This window comes from Dreissena polymorpha, chromosome 1 (assembly GCF_020536995.1).
Source record: "Dreissena polymorpha isolate Duluth1 chromosome 1, UMN_Dpol_1.0, whole genome shotgun sequence".
NCBI lineage: Eukaryota > Metazoa > Mollusca > Bivalvia > Myida > Dreissenidae > Dreissena > Dreissena polymorpha.
The window spans coordinates 134,636,268-134,660,461 of record NC_068355.1 but is presented as its reverse complement, the minus strand read 5'-3'; the positions used below and the strand labels follow the sequence as shown (position 1 = coordinate 134,660,461).

General features: G+C 34.5%; 1 protein-coding gene across 1 annotated transcript in view; it reads right to left on the bottom strand.

Moving 5' to 3' along the window:
- Positions 1–2,204: 2,204 nt before the first annotated feature.
- LOC127850870 (MAP kinase-activating death domain protein-like) overlaps positions 2,205–24,194 on the bottom strand; it is a 137,422-nt gene continuing 115,432 nt past the window's right edge. The window contains exons 35-38 of the mRNA XM_052384223.1: positions 18,613–18,685; positions 14,168–14,214; positions 10,728–10,830; positions 2,205–6,088 (exon numbers count right to left, since the gene is read on the bottom strand). Of these exons, the coding sequence (XP_052240183.1) occupies positions 6,084–6,088; positions 10,728–10,830; positions 14,168–14,214; positions 18,613–18,685 (228 nt within the window). The 3' untranslated portion in view covers positions 2,205–6,083. The remainder of the gene's footprint in view (positions 6,089–10,727; positions 10,831–14,167; positions 14,215–18,612; positions 18,686–24,194) is intronic.

Below are 24,194 nucleotides of genomic sequence, written 5' to 3'. Positions count from 1 at the left end.
TTGAAGACTCTAGGTACAAGCATACCAAAGTTATAACATGAAATAAGAACTTTAACATTTTTACATTCAAGGTCACAGTGACCTTGACCTTCAAATGAATGACCTTGAAATGTCCAGTGGTTACTTACTAGTTCTGGCCAACCTTCATGTCAAGTTTCAAGACTCTAGGTCCAAGCATACCAAAGTTATAACAACTTTAACATTTTTACATTCAAGGTCACAGTGACCTTGACCTTCAAATGAATGACCTTGAAATGTCCAGTGGTTACTTACTAGTTCTGGCCAACCTTCATGTCAAGTTTCAAGACTCTAGGTCCAAGCATACCAAAGTTATAACAACTTTAACATTTTTATATTGAAGGTCACAGTGACCTTCACCTTCAAATGAATGACCTTGAAATGACCAGTGGTCATCTGTTAATCCTGGCCAACCTTCATGTCAAGTTTGAAGACTCTAGGTCCAAGCATACCAAAGTTATACCATGAAATAAGAACTTTAACATTTTTACATTCAAGGTCACAGTGACCTTGACCTTCAAATGAATGACCTTGAAATGACCAGTGGTTACTAACTAGTTATGGCCAACCTTCATGTCAAGTTTCAAGACTCTAGGTCCAAGCATACCAAAGTTATAACAACTTTAACATTTTTTATATTGAAGGTCACAGTGACCTTGACCTTCAAATGAATGACCTTGAAATGACCAGTGGTCATCTGTTAATCCTGGCCAACCTTCATGTCAAGTTTGAAGACTCTAGGTCCAAGCATACCAAAGTTATACCATGAAATAAGAACTTTAACATTTTCGAGCACGCCGCCCGCCCGCCCCCCCCGCCCGCCCGCCCGCCCGCCCGACAACATCAATCTATAAGCCGAGATTTTTTCGAAAAAAATCCGGCTAATTAACCAGCGCATGCATTTACTAAGATTACTATGTTCACAAACGAATTGCGTAGTATTGTGTAGTCTTTATTGCACTTTTCAATAGTGTAAAATAATGTTTTAAACCTCAGTAAGCATACGCATGCCTGCAAAATAACTATAATAACTTTAGCATGAATACTAAATAATCGTTGCAATAAATGATTTAATACACATTCAAAAATGTCAGATCATAAACATAATGTTTACACAACAAAGTTCAAATTGTACATAATTAAAACTAATTGTGTATTATTTCAATGCTATGGATTTCGTATTTAAAGAGATTCTGCGTAAAACGCAACAATAAAATTACCAATATTGCCGAACACAACTGCAAAAGCAGTTATAAAAACACATAAAGCAACAAACATGTAAGTACATGAATAATAGGAATGTGGATTCGAAATTATAACAACTAGTTCTTAAGACCAAACACTTAATGATATCATTATAATAATTTTACTAAACAAAACTAACAAAATTTAATGTCAACTTATTTATGAATACCTCTTGATGTCGAATGTTGTAAAATGCAGCTAGTGGTTTGTTGAAAAAGGGGCATACTTTCTGCAAGTTTGTAACCTGGTATTATTAAAATTGCAGAGTATGGGAGTTGTATTGCACACGTTGTCTTGTCATGGGGAATAATAGTCTTGAATATTGAAATCATCCCATCCTTTCACCCTTTATCAATTAGATACATATTTTGACCTAATTGTAGTCCCTAAAAAAGTTAAATTCTATTAAAGACGTTTCTTAATAGATTCAAGTTTTTAAGGCTTCATCTCCAACCATTACATACTGATGAGCAGCAAACAGCATAAAACCTGAACAGGCTGTGAGTTACTTGCAGGCTGTTCTGATTTTATGCTGTTTGCATATAGCCATTTTCACTTTGCTTCTGAGAGGGAAAAAGAGTTAGCAAAGATGTGTTCGTCAGAAACACAATGCCCCCTATTGCGCCGCTTTGATTTTTTATAAAAAAAATGTTTACCTTTGACCTTGAAGGATGACCTTGACCTTGAACTTCCACCACTCAAAATGTGCAGCTTCATGAGAACGCTGCTTTGAATTTAAAAAAAAATAAATTGACCTTTGACCTTGAAGGATGACCTTGACCTTGAACTTCCACCACTCAAAATGTGCGGCTTCATGAGAACGCCGCTTTGATTTTATTTTTTTTACCTTTGAACTTGAAGGATGACCTTGACCTTGAACTTCCACCACTCAAAATGTGCAGCTTCATGAGAATGCCACTTTGAAATTTAAAAAAAAAATGACCTTTGACCTTGAAGGATAACCTTGACCTTGAACTTCCACCACTCAAAATGTGCAGCTTCATGAGATACACATGCATGCCAAATATCAAGTTGCTATCTTCAATATTGAAAATGTTATGGCCAATGTTAAAGTTTTCGGACGGACAGACGCAATATATTTGACATTTGACCTTGAAGGATTATCTTGACCTTCACCTTTCACCACTCAAAATGTTCAGCTCCATGAGATACACATGCATGCCAAATATCAAGTTGCTATCTTCAATAGTGAAAAAGTTATGGCCAATGTTAATGTTTTTGGACGGACATACAGACGCCATATATTAGACATTTGACCTTGAAGGATGACCTTCACCTTTCACCACTCAAAATGTTTAGCGCCATGAGTTACACATGCATGCCAAATATCAAGTTGCTATCTTCAAAAGTGAAAAATGTATGGCCGCCATGAGATACACATGCATGCCAAATATCAAGTTGCTATCTTCAATAGTGAAAAATGTATGGCCAATGTTAAAGTTTTTTTCGGACGGACGTACAGACTGACTGACGGACAGTTCAACTACTATATGCCATCCTACAGGGGGGCATAAAAAGTTACAGGACAGAAACGAATAATTCATAGCAAAGGAGCCCGGGCATTGTACACATTGTATGTTCATGAGAAAGATGAATGAAAAAAAATATTACTCAATATATTAAAATCATCATAGGCATTAATAAACAGAGCAGAAACAAAAACTGGATGGACGAAACGCAAAATACGGCGTGACTACTACAATGCCATCCTTTCAGAGCAATATCTAAAATACATTCTATAATGAAACACATAAACAAGGGCTGTTCGTAAAACATGCATGCCCCCCATATGGGCTTTCCGTTGTAGTGGCAGCCATTGTGTGAATACGATTTTTGTCACTGTGACCTTGACCTTTGACCTAGTGACCTGAAAATCAATAGGGGTCATCTGCGAGTCACAATCAATGTACCTATGAAGTGTCATGATCCTAGGCAAAAGCGTTCTTGAGTTATCATCGAAAATCATTTTACTATTTCGGGTCACCGTGACCTTGACCTTTGACCTTGTGACCTCAAAATCAATAGGGGTCATCTGCAAGTCATGATCTATCTACCTATGAAGGTTCATGTACCTAGGCTTATGCGTTCTTGAGTTATCATCCGAAAACCATTTTTCTATTTCGGGTCACCGTGACATTGACCTTTGACCTAGTGACCTCAAAATCAATAGGGGTCATCTGCGAGTCATGATCAATCTACCCATGAAGTTTCATGATCCTAGGCGTATACGTTCTTGAGTTATCATCCGGAAACCACTTTACTATTTCGGGTCACCGTGACCTTGACCTTTGACCTAGTGACCTCAAAATCAATAGGGGTCATCTGCAAGTCATGATCAATCTACCCATGAAGTTTCATGATCCTAGGCGTATGCGTTCTTGAGTTATCATTCAAAAACCATTTTACTATTTCTGGTCACTGTGACCTTGACCTTTGACCTAGTGACCTCAAAATCAATAGGGGTCATCTGCGAGTCATGATCAATGTACCTATGAAGTTTCATGATCCTAGGCCCAAGCATTCTTGAGTTATCATCTGACAACCACCTGGTGGACGGACCGACCGACAGACCGACCGACCGACAGACCGACATGAGCAAAGCAATATACCCCCTCTTCTTCGAGGGGGGCATAAAAATGCAGCATAACATTAATAAACTCAATAATCTCTTGTACATAAAACATGCAATATGTTCAACTTTTAACTCTTTAAAACATTTGCCTAATAATCATTTGTCAAAAAACATGGTGTAAGTCTTAATAGATTATGAGAACTCTTATAAATAATAGTAAGTCAAGAAAATTTTCTACATAAAAATGTGTTGTTTACATCAAATAACACAACCGTGGACTTGACTATGCATACAGTTCTAAATGCAAAAACAACCACACTCCCTTGCCCAACCTTAGTAATTTCATAATATATACATTGAAACTGTATAAAACATGCAAGATTATTATTAACTTTTCAGGAACAGTTGTTTATTTTGAGCGCTATGAGCACGTAACAATCAAGTCGATACCTTTTTGGTTATGTGTGATGATAAACAGATAGAGGGATTATGATTTGTCAACAACAGTTTACGTGAAAATAATAGCTGGCATGCATGAAAACGTTTCTGCAATAATACATAAAATGGCATAGAATACTGATAACACACAACTTACATGACAATATTGTAATATGCACAAATGACCAACAATGACAAACTGGGCTAGTTTGGATATCAAAAACAAGACCACATGGCATCCATTAGCGCCCAACTCAAAGGTGTTCTGTTTTGGCAAAATCATCTTGTGTAGAAACAACTGTAGTGTTTGTTTCTTTCTGTTGTGGCGCAAGATATTCTTTAGATGGTTTCTGTTGCTTTCTGTTGTACCTCAAGATATCCACTAGATGGTGTGTTTTCAAACTTGACCAGAATGGATCTCCAACAAAAAATAAAACACTTGATCTAGAGAATTGTGTATCAAAACAGCCAAACAAAACAATTACAAAACAACTGCACCATTTATAACATGCTTATACTACTTAAATATATGAGTCATTACATTATTTAACTTAATTATTTAATTTCATCATGTTAATTATGGCAATTATTTACTTTTACAGTAAATACCTGCAGACCTGCTCACCAACTGATACATTAAACAAACACAAAGATACAACATATCATGTCACATTTTATATATTATTGAATTGATCTACCTTAATATATTTTTAATTACCCATACAGATAGCCCTAATCCACTCATAATTTTTTTATAACTATTTTGCAGAATAAATTCCAATGTATAGTTAATAACCAATTAAAAAACTAGTACCAAAAGAAGCATTGAGTTCATTGATATAAAATCAATTCAGATAATATCATATATTAAAGACAGCTTGTGCTGCCTCTACAGTAAATTGAGTGCACACAACATTCATACTAAACATTAAGTTAACTATATATTCCATTTGACCAACCACTTAAAAAATAGTTAACAGTGAAATAATGGTGAAATAATTTTTATTTTCCTTCATTACAGTGGTTACCTTTTCAGGATTGATTGATTTTTTTATGGACAGGGGCTATAAGAGATGGACCATAAACATCAAGATTTTTACTCAAATTACATTATTCTTTCACAGAAAAAAAAAGAATGCCAAGTAAAACAATAATGAGAAAAGATAGCAATTATCGGATCACTCACCATGAAAGACACATAAATTAGATACAGATAACATCTCTCTATAATAGACTATGAAAATAGAATAACATACATATTAATCTGATAAAGCAGAGCAGTGTGAAAAAATATATGCTTTGTAGTCAACAAAAATATTTCACATACATATATATATTAATCTATATACAAATGCTAATTAGAGGTTTATTTTTCAAAGCACCATTTAAAATAATACTTATGAGCTGCCCATTGTTTAGAAATAATTCCCTCAATTTATTGAGGATTTGATCATATATTTATTGAATTTATTTTACTTTAGATCCGCTTTCTTTTACTTAAAACAAGCAGCACAAATTCTTTGCAGAATGGCAACAAATACAAGTGCCATAATAAGTTAATGAAATTGAATGTTTGTCATTGTTTCATATGGGTGAATGATAAGATATATGAGAACAAACCCTTAGGTCGAAAAAAAAATTTTTACAGAGATAATGGACAGCTCATTAACATAAAAGAAACAAGCAGTTTGAATTCCATTCTGGTCAAGTTTGCTTTCTCTGAGGTTCAGTGAGTTCATGTCCCGCAGCTACGTATGAGAACACACACAGCACCGCATAACAGATCTGGTCAGCCTACAATGCAGAGAAATAACACATGACAGTCAAGTCTCCCTCTAGGAAAGCGATTCTAAATGCATGAGGATAAAGTGTCTTCCCAGATTAGCCAGTGCAGTCCACACAGGCTCATAAGAGACAACACTTTTGGCTTTTGTGGAATTTTTGGTTTAAAGGAATTCTCTTCTTAGTAAAAATGCAGATAAAATGGAAGTGTCATTTCTAATTTGCCTGTTGGGTCTGTACAGGCTAATCTTGGACAACATTTCAAGCAAACGAATTAAGCCTGTTTACCAGATCAAGGCTTATTTATATATTAATTATACACTCAGTATTTATTTTTAAATAACAGTGAAACCTAAAAGTTGTGTTTGATGGTTTTCTTGTAGTATTTTCATTATTTTTTATTACAGGTGATATAAGACTATGTTAATTTCTGAATTGTAAATGCGTGTAATATATTACTTTGTTTGGTACTTCAGTGTATGGATCAGTGGTCAAACACCTATACACCAACTAAAGTAATACTAGTAATTAAAGTAATAATTATTTTATGCCTTCCATTTTTTTTATTATAGAAATATCCTTGAATTAAAACTGATAATTCACTGTTTCAAACAGTAAAAATTAACAGTGATCTGTTATACTGTGAAATGACATCGTTTTCATGACCTAACAACTTATTTATTTCAGTAAAAATACAATAGTATAATCAGTAACTGTTGTAAGCATTAAATAAAAAGATTTTTTTTTTGGATTGGGTAGGATATCGTTTTCAGTTCACTTGTGATCAAAGAAAAAAATCTTAGATTACTCATGAGTTAAAATCCATATTCCACCCAAACCAACAAATATCTTCTATATAATATTAACTGCAAGGTCATTTTATTCATACAAAAACAGAAAATAACAGTAACTGATTTTGAGGCAGACAAAGTTGTATGCGAATATATTAAAGTTTATTGCTACAAATTGGCCAAGAAAACAATTTTCAATCCTCAAGCGTTTCATTAGCACATGACTGTATGCAAAATACAAAGCATTTTTACAAAATACCAAATTTCTCTTCCTGACATGAACATTTTCATAGATGAGTTCAAATTTTGTAAATCAAATTTACATTTCATTGTTAACATTGTATATGAAATCTTTTCACACAAATGTACAGGACTGGAACATGTACATAAAGTCTATTAGTACAAGTAGAATTTTAAAAAAACACATATTTAAGTTATAATTTTAAGAACCAAATCAATGTCTTCTCAGACTTAATTAAGCCAATTTATATTTCACTACAATTTACAATAGTTTAACAGGGAAAAAGCAAATGCTTAGTGTTATTTCAATTTTGTTAACAACTTTGTCCAAGCAAAGAAACTTTCTTCATTTATTTATTAATTTCCCAATCATTATCATTTTATATTTCAGTTGTTACAGAACAATGATTCTGAGAAGTATTAAGGTATTTTTGCTGTATCACATGATAGACAATGTTTGCTAAACATATAAATCTAAATTAAATTACATTATACTATTCTTTTGTGGTAAATATAGAAGCAATTTAAGCGTAAAAGCCAACATTTTTATATGGAATCCTATATTTATTGGATGGTATATACATATACTAAAGCACAAATAAAAATATTTAAAAAAATAAAATAAATAAAACCGCACTGATGTACATTAAATTATTTCATAACCAATTTCCCCACACTGAAATGATGTGGCAGGGTTTGGATTCAAACTTGTGCCTACAAAAGTTGATATTCTTCTGCTCTGGTGCATATTAAAACATTAGGTAATTATAATGCGATTTTTTATTCAAACAACAACAATATTCTTAATTTGTATTTACACATGTTTGTTAGATATCAGTCTGGACTAAGAATGCGGTTCCATCTGTCATTCAACCCATTGAAACCCCAATTCTGATTGACAATTCAAATCCGTTTAAACCCCATTCTGATAGAAGATTCAAAGGAAGTAAGACCTCAGCTTTAACCCTTTATCACTCAAAAACGCACTTTGAAGTAGTCCTTTAGAAAATCAAATTAAATTACAGACCTTTCTTTCTAGATTCAAGTTTTAAAGGCTTAATTTTCAACCCTAAGATACTGATGAGTAGCAAACAGCATAAAACCTTGCAGTTACTTGCAGGCTGTTCTGGTTTTATGCTGTTTGCTCATAGCCATTTCACTTTGATTCTGAGTGGGAAAAGGTAAACCATATTTATGCTTTATACATGTGATGTTGTACGTCTTGAATGGTATAAGCTTTTGGTCACTTACCTTACATTTAATAATAGCGCTGGAATAGTAAGAATTTCTCTCCTGTTCATGTTTCTGCATGGAGTTTAATTATTCATATATATATTCACTAATTCCAGAGTAAACGTCAAATGCTCTGCCATCTTAGCTACCTGAGGTCCTAGTTTATTAGAATATTCTTACAAGTCTGTTTTAACAGGATTAACTGTATCCCCGTTCTATCTCATTGCAATGAGTTTGTGTTAAAATTTGAATGTAAAAAACACTTAAAGCGTTAAAATCAGAATTGATGTGAAATCAACAACATAAATACTGTTTTGTACATAAGCATCAACTTCATAATCAAAATAGTCAGAGAAATAAAAGACATAAAATAAGAGACTGAGAACACAATTCTAATATGGGACATAAGATTTTCAGAGAACTTTCGGCCTGGATCATACCTGGTTGATGTGCAAGTAGAATTGTACAGTGCTTTAACCTTTTCCCACTCAGAGGCATAGTGAAAATGGCAACATGCAAATACCACCAGCATACAACCTGAACAGCCTGTGAGTTACTTGCAGGCTATTCAGATTTATGATGTTCGCAGCTCATCAGTATCTTAGGGTTGGAAATAAGAGTCTTTAAAACTTGATTTTTTTTGGAAAGGTCCTATAAATTAAGTGCATTTTCTAAAGAAATTCAAACATGTCAAGATGCATATCTGAGTGGTGAAGGATTAAATGTGGTAACAAACAAGAGGGCCTGAAAGGCCCAAAGTTGCTCACCTGAGATAACAAGATATTATTGGGACAAATCTTCTGACCAAGTTTCACGAAGATCGGAAAATATATGTGGCCTCTAGAGTGTTAACAAGTTTTTTCTATAGCCATATAAGTAAAAAATGCCCCGCCCCCTAGCAGCCATGTTTTTCAACCAACCGGCATCATTTTTGAATCATCCAAGATATTATCGGGATAAATCTTCTGACCAAGTTTCATGAAAATCAGACAATAAATGTGGCCTCTAGAGTGTTAACAAGATTTTACTCTAGCCATATATAGCCATATAAGGAAAAATGCCCCGCCCCTTGGCAACCATGTTTTTCAAGCAAAGGTTACCATTTTTGAACTCATCAAAGATATCAGTGGGAAAAATCTTCTGAGCAAGTTTCATGAAGATTGGAAAATAAATTAATGTGGCCTCTAGAGTGTTAACAAGGTTTTACTATAGCCAAATGAGGAAAAATGGCCCACCCCCTGGCGGCCATGTTTTTCAATCAACCGGCATCATTTTCGAACTCGTCCAAGATATTATTGGGATGAATCTTCTGACCAAGTTTCATGAAGATCGGAAAATAAATGTGGCCTCTAGAGTGTTAACAAGATTTTACTATAGCCATATAAGGAACAAGATGCGTTTGTGAAACACAATGTCCCCCTATATGATGTTTGACCTTGAAGGATAACCTTGACCTTGTGAAGGATGACCTTGACCTTTCACCACTCAAAATGTGCAGCTCCATGAGATACACATGCATGCCAAATATCAAGTTACTATCTTCAATATTGCAAAAGAATTCATAAAATAAGCGATTTTGGCCACATATATTTGACCTCTGACCTTGAAGGATGACCTTGACCTTGACATTTCACCACTCAAATTGTGCAGCTCCATGAGATGCACATGCATGCCAAATATCAAGTTGCTATCTTCAATATTGCAAAAGTATTTATAAAATAAGCGATTTGGGCCACATATATTTGACCTCTGACCTTGAAGGATGACCTTGACCTTTCACCACTCAAAATGTGCAGCTCCATGAGATACACATGCATGCCAAATATCAAGTTGCTATCTTCAATATTGCAAAAGTATTCATAAAATGAGCGATTTTGGCCACATATATTTGACCTCTGACCTTGAAGGATGACCTTGACCTTGACCTTTCACCACTCAAAATGTGCAGCTTCATGAGATACATATGCATGCCAAATATGAAGTTGCTATCTTCAATATAGCAAAAGTTATTGCAAAATGTTAAAGTTGGCGCAAACAGACCAACAGACCAACGGACCAACAGACCAACAGACAGACAGGGCAAAAACAATATGTCCCCCACTACTATAGTGGGGGACATAAAAATGCCCCGCCCCTTGGCAGCCATGTTTTTCAAGCAAACTTAACCATTTTCGAACTCGTCCAAGATATCATTCAAACCAATCTTCTGACCAAATTTCATGAAAATTGGACAATAAATGTGGCCTCTAGAGAGTGAACAAGGCAAATGTTGACGTTGCACAACGGACAAGGCACGACGGACAACGGACAAAAGGCGATCACAAAAGCTCGCCATGAGCACGTTGTGCTCAGGTGAGCTAAAAACAATGTGCTGTTAGATGACATACGCTCTTGGTTGCCCATAATCTCCTGTTGGTGTCGAATCTGTTGCTCTATTTTAGCTACCTGCACGGTTATAACACGGTGCACACACATTCCTATTGCATTGGCCTAAACAACAGAAAAGAACAGAAATACCTCATGCAAACTTGACAACAAAGGCACTCCAAAACAAATGGGTTCTGTTGGCACTCCAAAACAAACAGGTATTGTAGGTGGGGATATACATAAATTCAACAAAAATTGTTATTTTTAAAACAAAACCATTGCTAACAACAGATCAAGCTCAAATTTTAGAGGAACTAATCAAATTGTTCAAAATATTTGTTATTACTTCCTAAAAGCTTACCGGTAGCACAAAAGCTATAACACTAGGTACCAAAATCCAACACCAACTTTGTCACAGACAAAACAGCAGTCCCCTTCATAGAACATGTTGGCAGACTAAGAACATGATCTCAATAAGTCTCAGTAACCTTTAACTTGCTTAAATACTTTTAGTTATGGAAAATTGCAAATTTAATTATTTTCAAATATTTCTCAAACCATAGCAACCACTATTTTTGTGTAACGAAATAACTGAAATAACTTGCATATATCCCTCATAAGGTTCTTTATCCACATTTCAAGTTTCATCTAGTACAAACATTTTTTATTGCAGGATCAAAATTTAAGTTCTCAATAATTTATCTATCCATGTTATCAATAGCCATAGCAAATACAATTTTTGACAGAAGACAAAACTGAAAAGTTTTTTCCTTCTTTGCACATACCAAGTTTCATTTACCAAGCTTTAGTTGTACTGTACTTTGTAAGTAACCACAGAATCCAGATTCAAGTTTTCAATTATTTTCATAATCAACAACAATTATTGTCTGGGATTGTCTGCATATTCTGAATAAGTTCGTCTATGATCATACCAAGTTTCATACACCTAGCTTAGGTACATATAAGTTATCACAAGATGATAATAGGGCAAACAATGACAGACAGACAAGAGATTAACCTCTCTAGTTACACTGGCAAGGGACTAAAACAAGAATTTGATATTACCTCATATATAGTGGTTATAAAAGAAAAGTTCCATAAATAAAATCAGTTTGTGGTTCATAAGGTTCATGCAAGGGGAAACAAATAAAAATTAATTTCAGGTTTTTAAAAACTTAAAACAATATAAGAAAACCTCAAATAATTGAAATCAGTAATACAAACAAGTCACCAATTTAACAAAGTTATAAAAAAAATAATAGAATACACACACTTAAAAAGGATTTTATAAACAAGAGGGCCAGAAAGGCCCAATAGCTCACCTGAGATAACAAGATATTATTGGGATAAATCTTCTGACCAAGTTTCATGAAGATCGGAAAATAAATGTGGCCTCTAGAGTGTTAACAAGGTTTTACTATAGCCATATAAGGAAAAATGCCTCACCCCCTGGCAGCCATGTTTTGCAGCCAACCAGCATCTTTTTTAACTCGTCCAAGATATTATCGGAATGAATCTTCTGACCAAGTTTCATGAAGATCCGACAGTAAATGTGGCCTCTAGAATGTTAACATGATTTTACTATAGCCATATAAGGAAAAATGCCCCGCCCCTTGGAAGACATTTTTTTCAAGCAAACATAATTATTTTCAAATTCATCCAAGTTATCATTAAGACCTTTCTTCAGACCAAATTTCATTAAGATTAGACAATAAATGTGGCCTTTCGAACTCATCCAAGATATCATTGGGACAAATTTTCTGACCAAGTTTCATGATGATTGAAAAATAAATGTGACCTCTAGAGTGTTAACAAGGTTTTACTATAGCCATATAAGAAAAATAGCCCCACCCCCGTGGTGGCAATGTTTTTCAACCAACCGGCATCATTTCTGAACTATTCCAAGATTTTATTGGGATGAATCTTCTGACCGAGTTTCATGAAGATCGGACTATAAATGTGGCCTCTAGAGTGTTAACAAGATTTTACTATAGCCTTTTATAGCCATATAAGGAAAAATGCCCCGCCCCTTGGCGGCCATGTTTTTCAAGCAAACGTAACCATTTTCAAACTCATTCAAGATATTATTAAGACAAATCTTCTGACCAAATTTCATCAAGATTGGACAATAAATGTGGCCTCTAGAGTGTTAACAAGGTTTTACCATAGCCATATTAGGAAAAATGCCCCACCCCCTGGCGACCATGTTTTTCAACCAACCGGCATCATTTTCAAACTAGTCCAAGATATTATTGGGATGAATCTTCTGACCAAGTTTTATGAAGATTGGACAATAAATGTGGCCTCTAGAGTGTTGACAAGATTTTACAATAGTCATATATAGCCATATAAGGAAAAATGCCCCGCCCCTTGGCAGCCATGTTTTTCAAGCAAAGATTACCATTTCTAAACTCATCCAAGATATCATTAAGAAAAATCTTCTGAGCAAGTTTCATGAAGATCGGAAAATAAATGTGGCCTCTTAGAGTGTTAATAAGGTTTTACTATAGCCATATAAGGAAAAATGCCCCGCCCCCTGGCGGCCATGTTTTTCAACCAACCGGCATCATTTTCAAACTCGTCCAAAATATTATTGGGAGTGTTAACAAGGTTTTACTATAGCCATATAAGGAAAATGCCCTGCCCCTTGGAAGCCATGTTTTTCAAGCAAACGTAACCATTTTTAAACTCATCCAAGCTATCATTAAGACCAATCTTCTGACCAAATTTCATGAAGATTGGACAATAAATGTGGCCTCTAGAGTGTTAACAAGGCAAATGTTGACGCCGGACGACGCACGACGGATGACAGACAAAAGGCGATCACAAAAGCTCACCAAGAGCACGTTGAGCTCAGGTGAGCTAAAAACATGATATTAAATTTGGCAACACAGGTTGTAACATGAGTAACATTAGTATTATGGCTCCCATGGTAACACTGTGCTGGTAGGCAACATGGCCAATGGATTTGTAGGTTGCAAAACAATTCATTTTTGTGTATGTTTACTCAAAATCAGCTAAAGAATGCTAATTACATGAGCAATAAAACAGCCAGTTTTTTTGCAATGTTTACTCAAAATCAGCCAAAGAATTCTGATTAATAGCAATAAAATAGCCATAAATTAAATTAAATTCAATTAATTCTATTAAATTGAAACACATTTGCATATTAATGCACTCTTGCCTCAGTTTACAATGTTCCTACTAAGTTTCTCTTTAAAACCAACCCATAGTACAATTGAAAACCATGTTCTCTGGAATGCATTCATGGAAAAAAACAACTCACATTTAGAAAACAAAATTGCAAAGCAGCTAAAATGTCATTGGAAGCCATAATAGTCACTTAATATTCAGTAAAGCATTGGTTGAGGACATTAAACCAGTAATGGCACACCATATTTAGTGTTCTAGAACTGGTAACAACATCAAGGGTTACTTCACAACTTGCTATGTTTCTCACCATTGTGGACTTGAAGCGATGTTGAATCACTTGTTTGTTTTTGACATCTGAAAAAATATGATAATAAAATAACAAATTGTTTTTAGAAAGAAGTCATTTAGTCATTTTAGCGTTATTTTTATTAATATTATTGTAATGTTCCTATTTGGTTAAAAAACCCGTAGATATTTGTAAAAAAAATACAAAAATATGATGTGCTAAATAAGTAAATATGCTCCCAGTAGATTCCTTGTCAGTTTTATTTATAATTGGCCCATTTAAATAAGTATAAATCAAAATGCAGGTCAATTTCAAGTTCAAAATGAGGTAATATGGGCAAAATCAGAGTTTTCACAGATAACAACAATACAAGTATAAAGGCTTTTGAGCTTTAAAACCATCATTTGGGGTAAACTCATTATTAATAAGTCCAAAGCTAGGTCAATGTCCTGGCCAAAAGGAGGTCAGATGATATGGGTGTGTAGATACTGTTGACCTTCTGAATTAGTTTTAGTCTAAAAGTAGGTCAATATAAGTCCAAGAGAGAAATAGGTATGTGGATGTGTTAATAGTGTTCAAAAACATCATCAAAAATATCATAGGAAATGTTATGTATGTTAGATGAAAGGCATCATTTTGTGTTAACTAAGAATTGTAACCTTTTGAACTAGTCTTAGCCCAAATGTTGCTAAATGTCATATTCAAAATGAGGTCCGGTGATGCAGGTGTGTTGAAAGTTGTCACTTAAAACCAAAGTTGCACCATTTTGTGATATAGTAAAACTACAATAAGCTTTAACAGGCAAAACAGTCTTTACATGTATCATAAACTGAACATTAAAAAGCATAAGTTATAACAAATCATAAAGTAAAAAAATCTGTTTACATACATCCATGTTATATCAAAACTTTTCTAAGATTGAAAATATTTTATTTTTTTTACTTTTCACAAGTTTTTAACAGTTTATCAAGCCATAGGCAAAACTGAAACTAATATTGTTACAACAATGTTTTACTTTATAAGTGCTAAGTTAACCCCACAGTAAGGAATACAACATTCTAGCATATTGGTGAATGAAGCTACATACATCTCTAGAATCTGGTCAGAGCAATATTATTACAATGCAATCCTATTCTACACAATGCATTAGGATATTAGCACATCCAGTAGAACGACCACTGAATTTTTGAATCAGCCAATGACATACTGACTATTTGAATCAGCCAATCACCTACTGACTATTTGAATCAGCCCATCAGAACCATGCCTTCATATTGTTGACTAAGAAAGTAAAATTACATGGGAAACAAATCTTCAGTTATTAAAGATTTTAATTTGTACAATGTAAACTTTATTTCAGAGGCAATTTGTATGATATAAGCAATATAGAAATGGTTTGTGATAGCAATCAGCATGATGTTTGACATTCCTTCGTTATAAAGTCACAATATGTGACCTAATGGTAAACTGCAGAAAATCAAAAAAGAATCTATACCTTTCACAAAAGAAGTAGTCTGATTGACTGAGATATAATAAGCTTATTTTTCAATTCAAGTTTTTTAGAACTTTTGTCCATGGGCTAATCTCAATCAATTATCATGTAAACAATTATAATAATGTATCAATTATCTACTTTGGGGCTTGGGTAATGTTATATTTTCACAAAAACCAAGTGTTAAGTGTATGGAAATATTGGGTTTTTCTCTGCTAGACAATTCTCAATTTCGGATACATATCATTTTGCAAAATCATTTGCTTCCTCTATCTGAAATGTTACTAATGTCTTTCATAAGTGTGGTCATTTCAAAATTGACCTACTGGGTGGCAGCTGAGCCAACAAACTGTAGTAAAACAATTAAGTCCCATTTCATATAAAACACTTGAGATATTTGTTTGTTTCAATATAAGCCTGACCCTATTGAATGACAGGAATAATCATATTATACAAGGATTTAAATATCTTTAATTAAATCATAACATAGAAAACTAGCAGGAAGGCAGGAATTTGTGTTAAGAAATAATGGATACTTCCTATGTCATTAAAGATTCCAGCAATGCCAATCAAATAAATGCCAATTTAATCAAATCAATGCTTAACCCAGTGAACTGACTGATGTGTCACATGTTGAACATTGTATACAAGAACATGTGGTCAAGCTTAATATGATCTTGTCTTGACTAGGAATGCAAATTATTACATGAACAATATCTGGGATGTCTTTATTAATCTTTTCAGGAATATAAAGACATGAAAAGGTAGTGATTGGTCAGGTGTATCAAAACCTCCTTAAACAAAGTGGAACAAACTAGTTTCAGATCACTTGAATTATATACCTTTCCAAAGACGCACAATCATGAATAGTTGTTCCTACAAATATGGATGATATACTTGTTTTTAGGACAAATTGAAGTCACCAACAAAGTCTTATCATTTTGCTTTTGGTTAAGTCCACAAAAGAATACATGTTTTGAACAATCAGTACCGTATACTTTCGCTTGTAAGACGCCCTCGCTTATAAGACGCACCCCGACTTGGGACTTTATAATGGGTGGATTTGAGACTGACCCGCGTTTAAGACGCGGTCAAATTTTGCCGTTTTCATCATCCGAATGGCCGAAAAATGGCAGAATGTTGAAGAAAATCATCAATTAGTAACACATTCAGAATTTTTCAAACTCGCACTGCATACAATTAGTAATTCACGCAAGTCTGAAAAATAAAACAATCAAACAACAAAGTAAATAATATTTGTTTATTTTATGATATATTAGTGGGTTTTAATTTATTTTCAAGTATTATTCATGAAAAAAAAATAATTATCAAATTAACAAAATTTCTAACATTTGCGTATTTCATCATTTGCCCTAACAATTGCAAACTATTGCAAACATATAACGTTTGTAATATCAATGCACAAGCAAAATTGATCGTATCAGTCATCTTAATTGTATTGTTTGACAGGTATTGAAAACTAATAGGCAGATATTTTGAAAGTGTTTAGTTTTATTACCTAAATTATGCAAATTTTACACCCATTGTCTATCAACAAAAGGTAACACCTACTTTCATAAAATTAGCCAATCGCGTGATAGAGTGATAGACTCCGTAGCGCAGATCGAAATCACGTGTCAAGAAGAAAGCTTTATGCGGATAATTGCATGCGGTTGCTCTTTGCTCCCGTCGTTGTTGGCCCCTAATAAATAAGGTGTCATCGGCATTAGGAGGTCGTCTGAATAAACGTGTTTATTTAACAATTGACAGTTGCAAACTGGAAACTTATTTCAGAGGATACCCTAATTGCCATTATGTCTTAATTGACAATTAACGACGTGGAACAAAGACGATCAGGTGATACAAACTTGTCGAGTAGCATTTGTAATCGGCAGCGTGTTTATTTAACAATTGACAGTTTCAAACTGAGAATTGATTTTGCTGTTGTTTTTAGCATGTTGGCATTGTGTCGCCGCTTACACACGTATACTATAGTGGCCAATTTATATGACATTTAACGACATCGCGCGCAGACAATCAGGTGATACAAACTTTTCAAGAATAATCACGGACAATATAACGTATTACACCCCAAAAATAACAAAATTTAAATTAAAAATAATAGACAACAAAATCAGTAACAATACATTTTATTACAAATAAATCGGTAACTGAACATAGCGTTCAGATACACAGTACGGGCCAATACAGACTTTAGAGAAAATGCAAATGGCTGCCACAATGATTCAAAACAACTGACATCAAGTGTCCAACTTGGCTAGCATAAGCCCAGTTAACTCGATATTTTGAAATTTTTTGTTTATTTTCACCAGTATCTCGCTTATAAGACGCGACCCCAACTGTAACTTATTAATTTGAGTCTTAAAAATGCGTCTTAAAAGCGGAAGTATACGGTAATTGCATTTAAAAAAAAAGTTGTGCTTTCTTTTATTGATATTACATCTTATTAATATTATTACAACATCTCATTATTTATATGAATTATGTGAGTTACACAACAACACTGAATAAAAACACAATTTCTTTCCCAAAACCTATAACAACAATCATTGAAATAAAAAATAGAGATCTGTTAAGGAGTTGTGCAGCTGACAATTATGTTAATCACAAACACAGACACACACACAAACAAACAATGGTAACCGATCCAATAAGATGACAATTTGATTAACAGTTTAGGATTTTTTCATTATGATTCACAAACAATTTATTTAAAATTTCAACTTTAAAACCGTCTCAAATACACATCAAAATTTGATAATTTTTTTACAGAAATGCTGGATCGTTTACCAGTAAATCACATCTACTATAATGAAAATGGTGCGACATTGGAAAACCAATATATACCCATGGTTCTAACTAGTGGAATATGATGCTTTAAGTTTCAATCTTGAAATCTAAAATAGAAAAAATACGAGAATAAAAATAAGAAACAAATGCTGGAGATTCTTACCGAATTCTTCAAGAATAAATATCTCGCCCTTCAAGGTAAAACACTTCTTGATACGATTTAGCTCTATAAAAGACTGAAATAAATCAAAAGCAAATAACTAGGCTGTAAAGTGAAATCTACCATACCACTTGTGTGTTATCAACTTTCATCTAAATGAGAGCAAATATGGCTGGTATGTCTTCTGTATGTAAAATATATCAGGCCCCATTTTGGCAAACATCTCTAAGGATTAAGAAAATACATGAATTACTCCTACTAATATTCTCAAATCTTGTTTTTGCCACTCATGTTAGTATCACAATTTTACAACATAAAGCTTAAGCTGGGCCATTCACCAAAGGTAAGATATAAAAATTGGAAGAAAAGCAAAATAGTTTTTTTCCATATAAAAATGTCCTTGCCAGCTACAAAAGAGAAAGAAACAAGGTTATATTTATTTCATGAGAAAATAGTTTGGCTGCCCATGTCCAAAATATAGTCTGCCAGTTGACAAAAATATATATATAAAAAAACACAAGTGGTATTGTATGAAAAACTAGTCACGGACAACACATATGAAAAAGTACATCCAGCAGGAACCAAATAAAATTGCAAACCAAAATAAATAAAGCGCAGGCTAGCATTCTATAGAAATAAAAGAGAAAGTAAAAAAGGCGTTTGGGTAAAGCACAAAGACAGACAAACCATGTGGTCGCAAGGTCACATGACTAGTTCACATAACCTTTAATGACCGCATGGGTGATACCAAAAAACACGTTAATAGCATTACCTCAGACTCCTGTACCACAGAGGTTGGCAATAGGGAAAAAAAGAAGAAGAGAAAAGTTAAAAATGCCATAACAAGACAAAACCTACAGCCAAGAAATGCTTATTAAACCCTTAACTTCTTAGATGCGCATTTTGACAAATGTGTTGTCCCTTAGAAAATTATAGGCCTCATTTCCAACCCTTCACATACTGATATGGAGCAAACAGCTTTATCAATACACTTTGCCTCTGAGAGGGAAAGGGTTTATAGAGGTGGAAACCTTTTTCAGGGTGTAGTGTACACCTTTTGTTAAAACTATTTCTGCCTGAAACATGGCAACTGCCACACATTTGTAAGCAGGTCTTGGCAGAATACAATTATAAATAATACAAGGGTAGTTATTAATATTTATTGTACATGATTAAAAATATGACTGGCTAAACTGTTCAAGTAAGAATTTATAAGAAGTGTTAACTTTGTGAGACTGCTAAATAGCCTTCATAAGTGCATATGTGTATAACTAAATATGTCATTAAACAACATTTACTCTACACAGTTCTAAACCCACAAAACATTACAAATTATCTTCTGTTTTTAAAAACTAAGAAATATACTTGCTTACAATAATATAAGATTTCAACAAACATCTCTCTTGAAAACTGCAGGCAAGGTGAAAGTGGAACTACCCTAATATTATTTATCTACTCTATTCCAAGCTTCATGCAAATAGACACATTGATAAACATGTATTTTATACTAGCATATCAATTTAAAAAAGTTTGAATTGTAAGTTTGTTCATTAAAATATTATAACAAAAAGAAAAGAAAAAAGACGGGTGATGCTCCCCAAAGATTTTTTTGTTGTCACAATATTGCACTATATATTCAGATAAAAGGAAGCGTCTTGAGGGCACAGTGGTTGGGGGGACAAGAATTTTTTATATAAAATTTCAAAGGGCCATAACTCTGTGAAAAATCATCCGACCAGAACCCACTGTTAATATGCACATCTCCTTTTGGTAGTGAAGCTTCCCATAAAGTTTCATTGAATTCCGGTCATTAGTTGCTGAGAAATAGCCCGGACGAGAAATTGCACTATATGTACAGTTAATGGAAAATTTCAAAGGGCCATAACTCTGTGAAAAATCATCCGACCAGAACCCGCTGATAATATGCACATCTCCTCTTGGTAGTGAAGCTTCCCATAAAGTTTCATTGAATTCCTGTCATTAGTTGCTGAGAAATAGCCCAGACAAAAATTGCACTATATGTAAAGTTAATTGAAATTTCAAAGGGCCATAACTCTGTGAAAAATCATCCGACCAGAACCCGCTGATAATATGCACATCTCCTCTTGGTAGTGAAGCTTCCCATAAAGTTTCATTAAATTCCAGTCATTAGTTGCTGAGAAATAGTCCGGACAAAAATTGTTCACGGACTGACACACGGACCCACGGACGGACAGACGAAGCGGCGTCTATATGCTCCCCCCAAAATGTTTCGGGGGAGCATAAAAATTATTTTGACATTTGTTTAAGGTTAACAAGCCATATATTAGAATGGTTCATTCCTACAATTTAAGATATCCCAATTATTGTATAAAAAGCATATCACAAGTTTTAATATAATATGACTTGTAGTTGCCTATTTAATTTTCATTTGTTTATATTAAAGCTATGTCATTTCATCATAGACTAAAAAGTAGTCACTGTCCTTTATTGTTCATTTTTTTAATGGGTTTAGTAAACTTTAAAGTACAAAAGTGATTATTTGAACATGAGTATACAAAGATTACAACAGTTACTATTTAACTACAAATGTCTAAATATTAATTCAGTTAATTTAAATTAATAACTGAAAATCCAATTATATAGTTTATGGTAATAGTTTACTGGATCATTTTAGAGCATTATGATTTTTAGGAATAAGGAGTATTACATGTATTTGACAATCTCATTTGAAGGCAATATTATTGTATGAAAGTACAATTTTTTTAATATAATAAATTCTATATTTTAGACAGTTTCATGAAGATTGTACAAACAAATGTTACTCACAGAGATTCATTAATTGTCAACTATAGCCATATAAGAGAAACTGCCCTGCCCTCTAGCAGCCATGTTTCCCAAAAGTCCGGAACAATTTTAAAACTCAGCCAAGATATTCTTGGACCAAAGGTGCTGAGTATGATTCATGAAGATTTGACTTAAAGTGCAACTTCTTGGGTATAAGCAGGTGTCAGTAAGGTTATGTAAGAAAACTGCCTGGCCCTATGGTGGTCATGTTTTTCAACCAGAAACATTGTTGAACTCAGCTGAGGTATCATTAGATCAAATGTTCTGAGCAAATTTCATGTAGACAGGACAACAAAATGTGATTTCTAGAGTGTTCACAAAGTTTCACAGTAGCTATTAAATAAATTTAAAAAATGCCTCCCCATACCTTGGAGCAATTTTTTATGGCCATTTTGAAGCTCAGAATTCATGAGGAAATAAATGTTCTGGGTAAGTTTCATGAAGAATGGACATACACTGTGAGTTTGAAAGTGTTCACAAGGATATACTAGAGCCATACAAGGAAAACTACCCTCCTGACGGCAAATTTTTTTTTCAACAGGCCCAAACAATTTTGAAACTCCTCCAAGATATCATTACAAAAACTGTTTTGATTAAGTTTCAGTTAGATTTGGAAAAAATGACTGCAAGAATGACTTAAGCTTTTTCTATAATTTGACTTAATAACCTAGCTTTTGAACAAAAGTAACCCAGTTTAAAGTTCAATTAAGATTATATAGAAGTGGGACAAATGTTCTTGACCAAGTTCTAGAAAGATTGGGCAAGACTTTCAGCCTCTAGAGTTTGAACAAGATAAATTTTGATGACACACAACAAATGGACCAAGAGCAACGGAAAAAAGGTGATCACAAAAGCTCGCAAGGAGCAGAATGTGCATGCTCATGTGAGCTTAAAAGCAAAAGTGAAAGTAAGTTTATATAGTCAAGTGGCTTGTAATTGCTAAAATTAATACAAGTATTTTTTACTGAAATATAAAAAAATTTGACAGATAATAGGTACATGCTTATCTAAGGTAAACCTAAGGTGCTTTAATACACAGGATAAAAGAACTTTTGGTCCAAAGTAAGACATGAAAAAAACACAAGTTGCCATCTTTCATCATTTCACGTGCTTTCATTATTTCCCACAATGGACTATCTGTGGCTTTTTCCCAATGTTGGCTTTAACCCGGGCTTAGATAAATCTACAAAATCACATTTTTTCCTGTATCAATTTTTTTTCTCTCCTCCAATCAGAACCTTACAGGAGAAAAAGTCAGCAAATAATTGTTTTTCACAAACTAGCACAAGTTAAATAAAAGTGCAAAAAACCCAATTATTTTACAATTCATTATAATTACAATTTTCTCTGTGCAAATGCCCAAATGTTCTATTAAAGGCCTCAACATTCATTGGTGAGTAATGGTTAGTTCACACCAACGGCGAATGCCGGGCTTTAAATCAGCGAGCAAAGCGCGGTCATTTTTGTTTACTTTTTAAAAAATATCACGATTTTTTACACTTTGATAAGCTCTGATACACTCTGATACGAATTGGTTGCAGCTATGGGGACGAAATATTTCCCAACTTGTTACGATTCCTCACGCTTTGATCCCGCTTTGATCAAGCTTTGTTACGTTTGAAATCACGCTTTGATAAGATTTATTACGCTTTGAGGCGATAATGACGCTTTAAATCAGGCTCTGATACGACTATCAAGCTCTGGTGTGCATTTTACGCTCTGATACCTATTAGAATCCGTCGAGATCGCCGATTTTATGCCGCTCTTGATCCAGAGCCTAACTAAAGATGCAGCAGATCCACAAAGTCATTGCGTCTTTAACTCCAGAACACGATGACAGAACAACAAGAACCAGAAGTTCCAGATGTACCAGAGCATGATCTATCACAAGAAGACATGACGTTTGTCTCCCTGTTGTATAACTATATCCTAGCCCTTCCTAGGCGGATGAGAGGGAGGAAGAACAGCAAAGACAAGGGGAGGTTGACCTACCAGCAGGAGGGAGAAGACCATTTATCAAAAGCTGCTGGACAAGGCCATGGCTCACTGAAGAAAGAAGACAGAAACATGGTCATTACACTAGCCTCCTGGACACACAACTCAGATTAGAAGACCCTGCTGGCTGCTGCCTTCAGCAACTTCACCAGATTAAACCCTGAGGTGTTCGATTATATCCTGGAAAGAGTGGCACCAGTCATCCAGAAGCAGCAGACTAACTACAGGCACCCCTGTCAGCAGTGCTGTCATCAAGCTGGAAAACACCTTGGACATCTGGCCACTGGGGACAACTACAGGTCACTGGTATATGGATTCAGATGTGGTATGTCCACCATATCAGAGCTGATTCCAGAAGTGTGCACGGCCATTGTTCAGGTGTATAAAGATTAGTTTTTCAACGCACATATGACCCCTGAAGCACGGAAACGCCTTGCCCAGCAGTTTGAACAGAGGTGGAATGTCCCCCATGCAGTAGGTGCCTTGGATGGAAAGCGCATTGCCATCAAGAAGCCAGCAAACACAGGCAGTTTCTACCGCAACTACAAGGGGTTCTTCTCCATACCAATTCTGGCCCTTGTAGATGCAGAATACAAGTTCATCTGGATTGAGCTTGGAGGTAAAGGAAACATGTCGGACTCCCAGATATTTACAGACTCTGAGCTCTTTGAATGCCTAGAAGATGGATAGGGCTGCCCCCATCATGCCCTCCCCCTAGGAAAACTGAGCCAGATATTCAAACTTCATCCTGGGTGATGATGCTT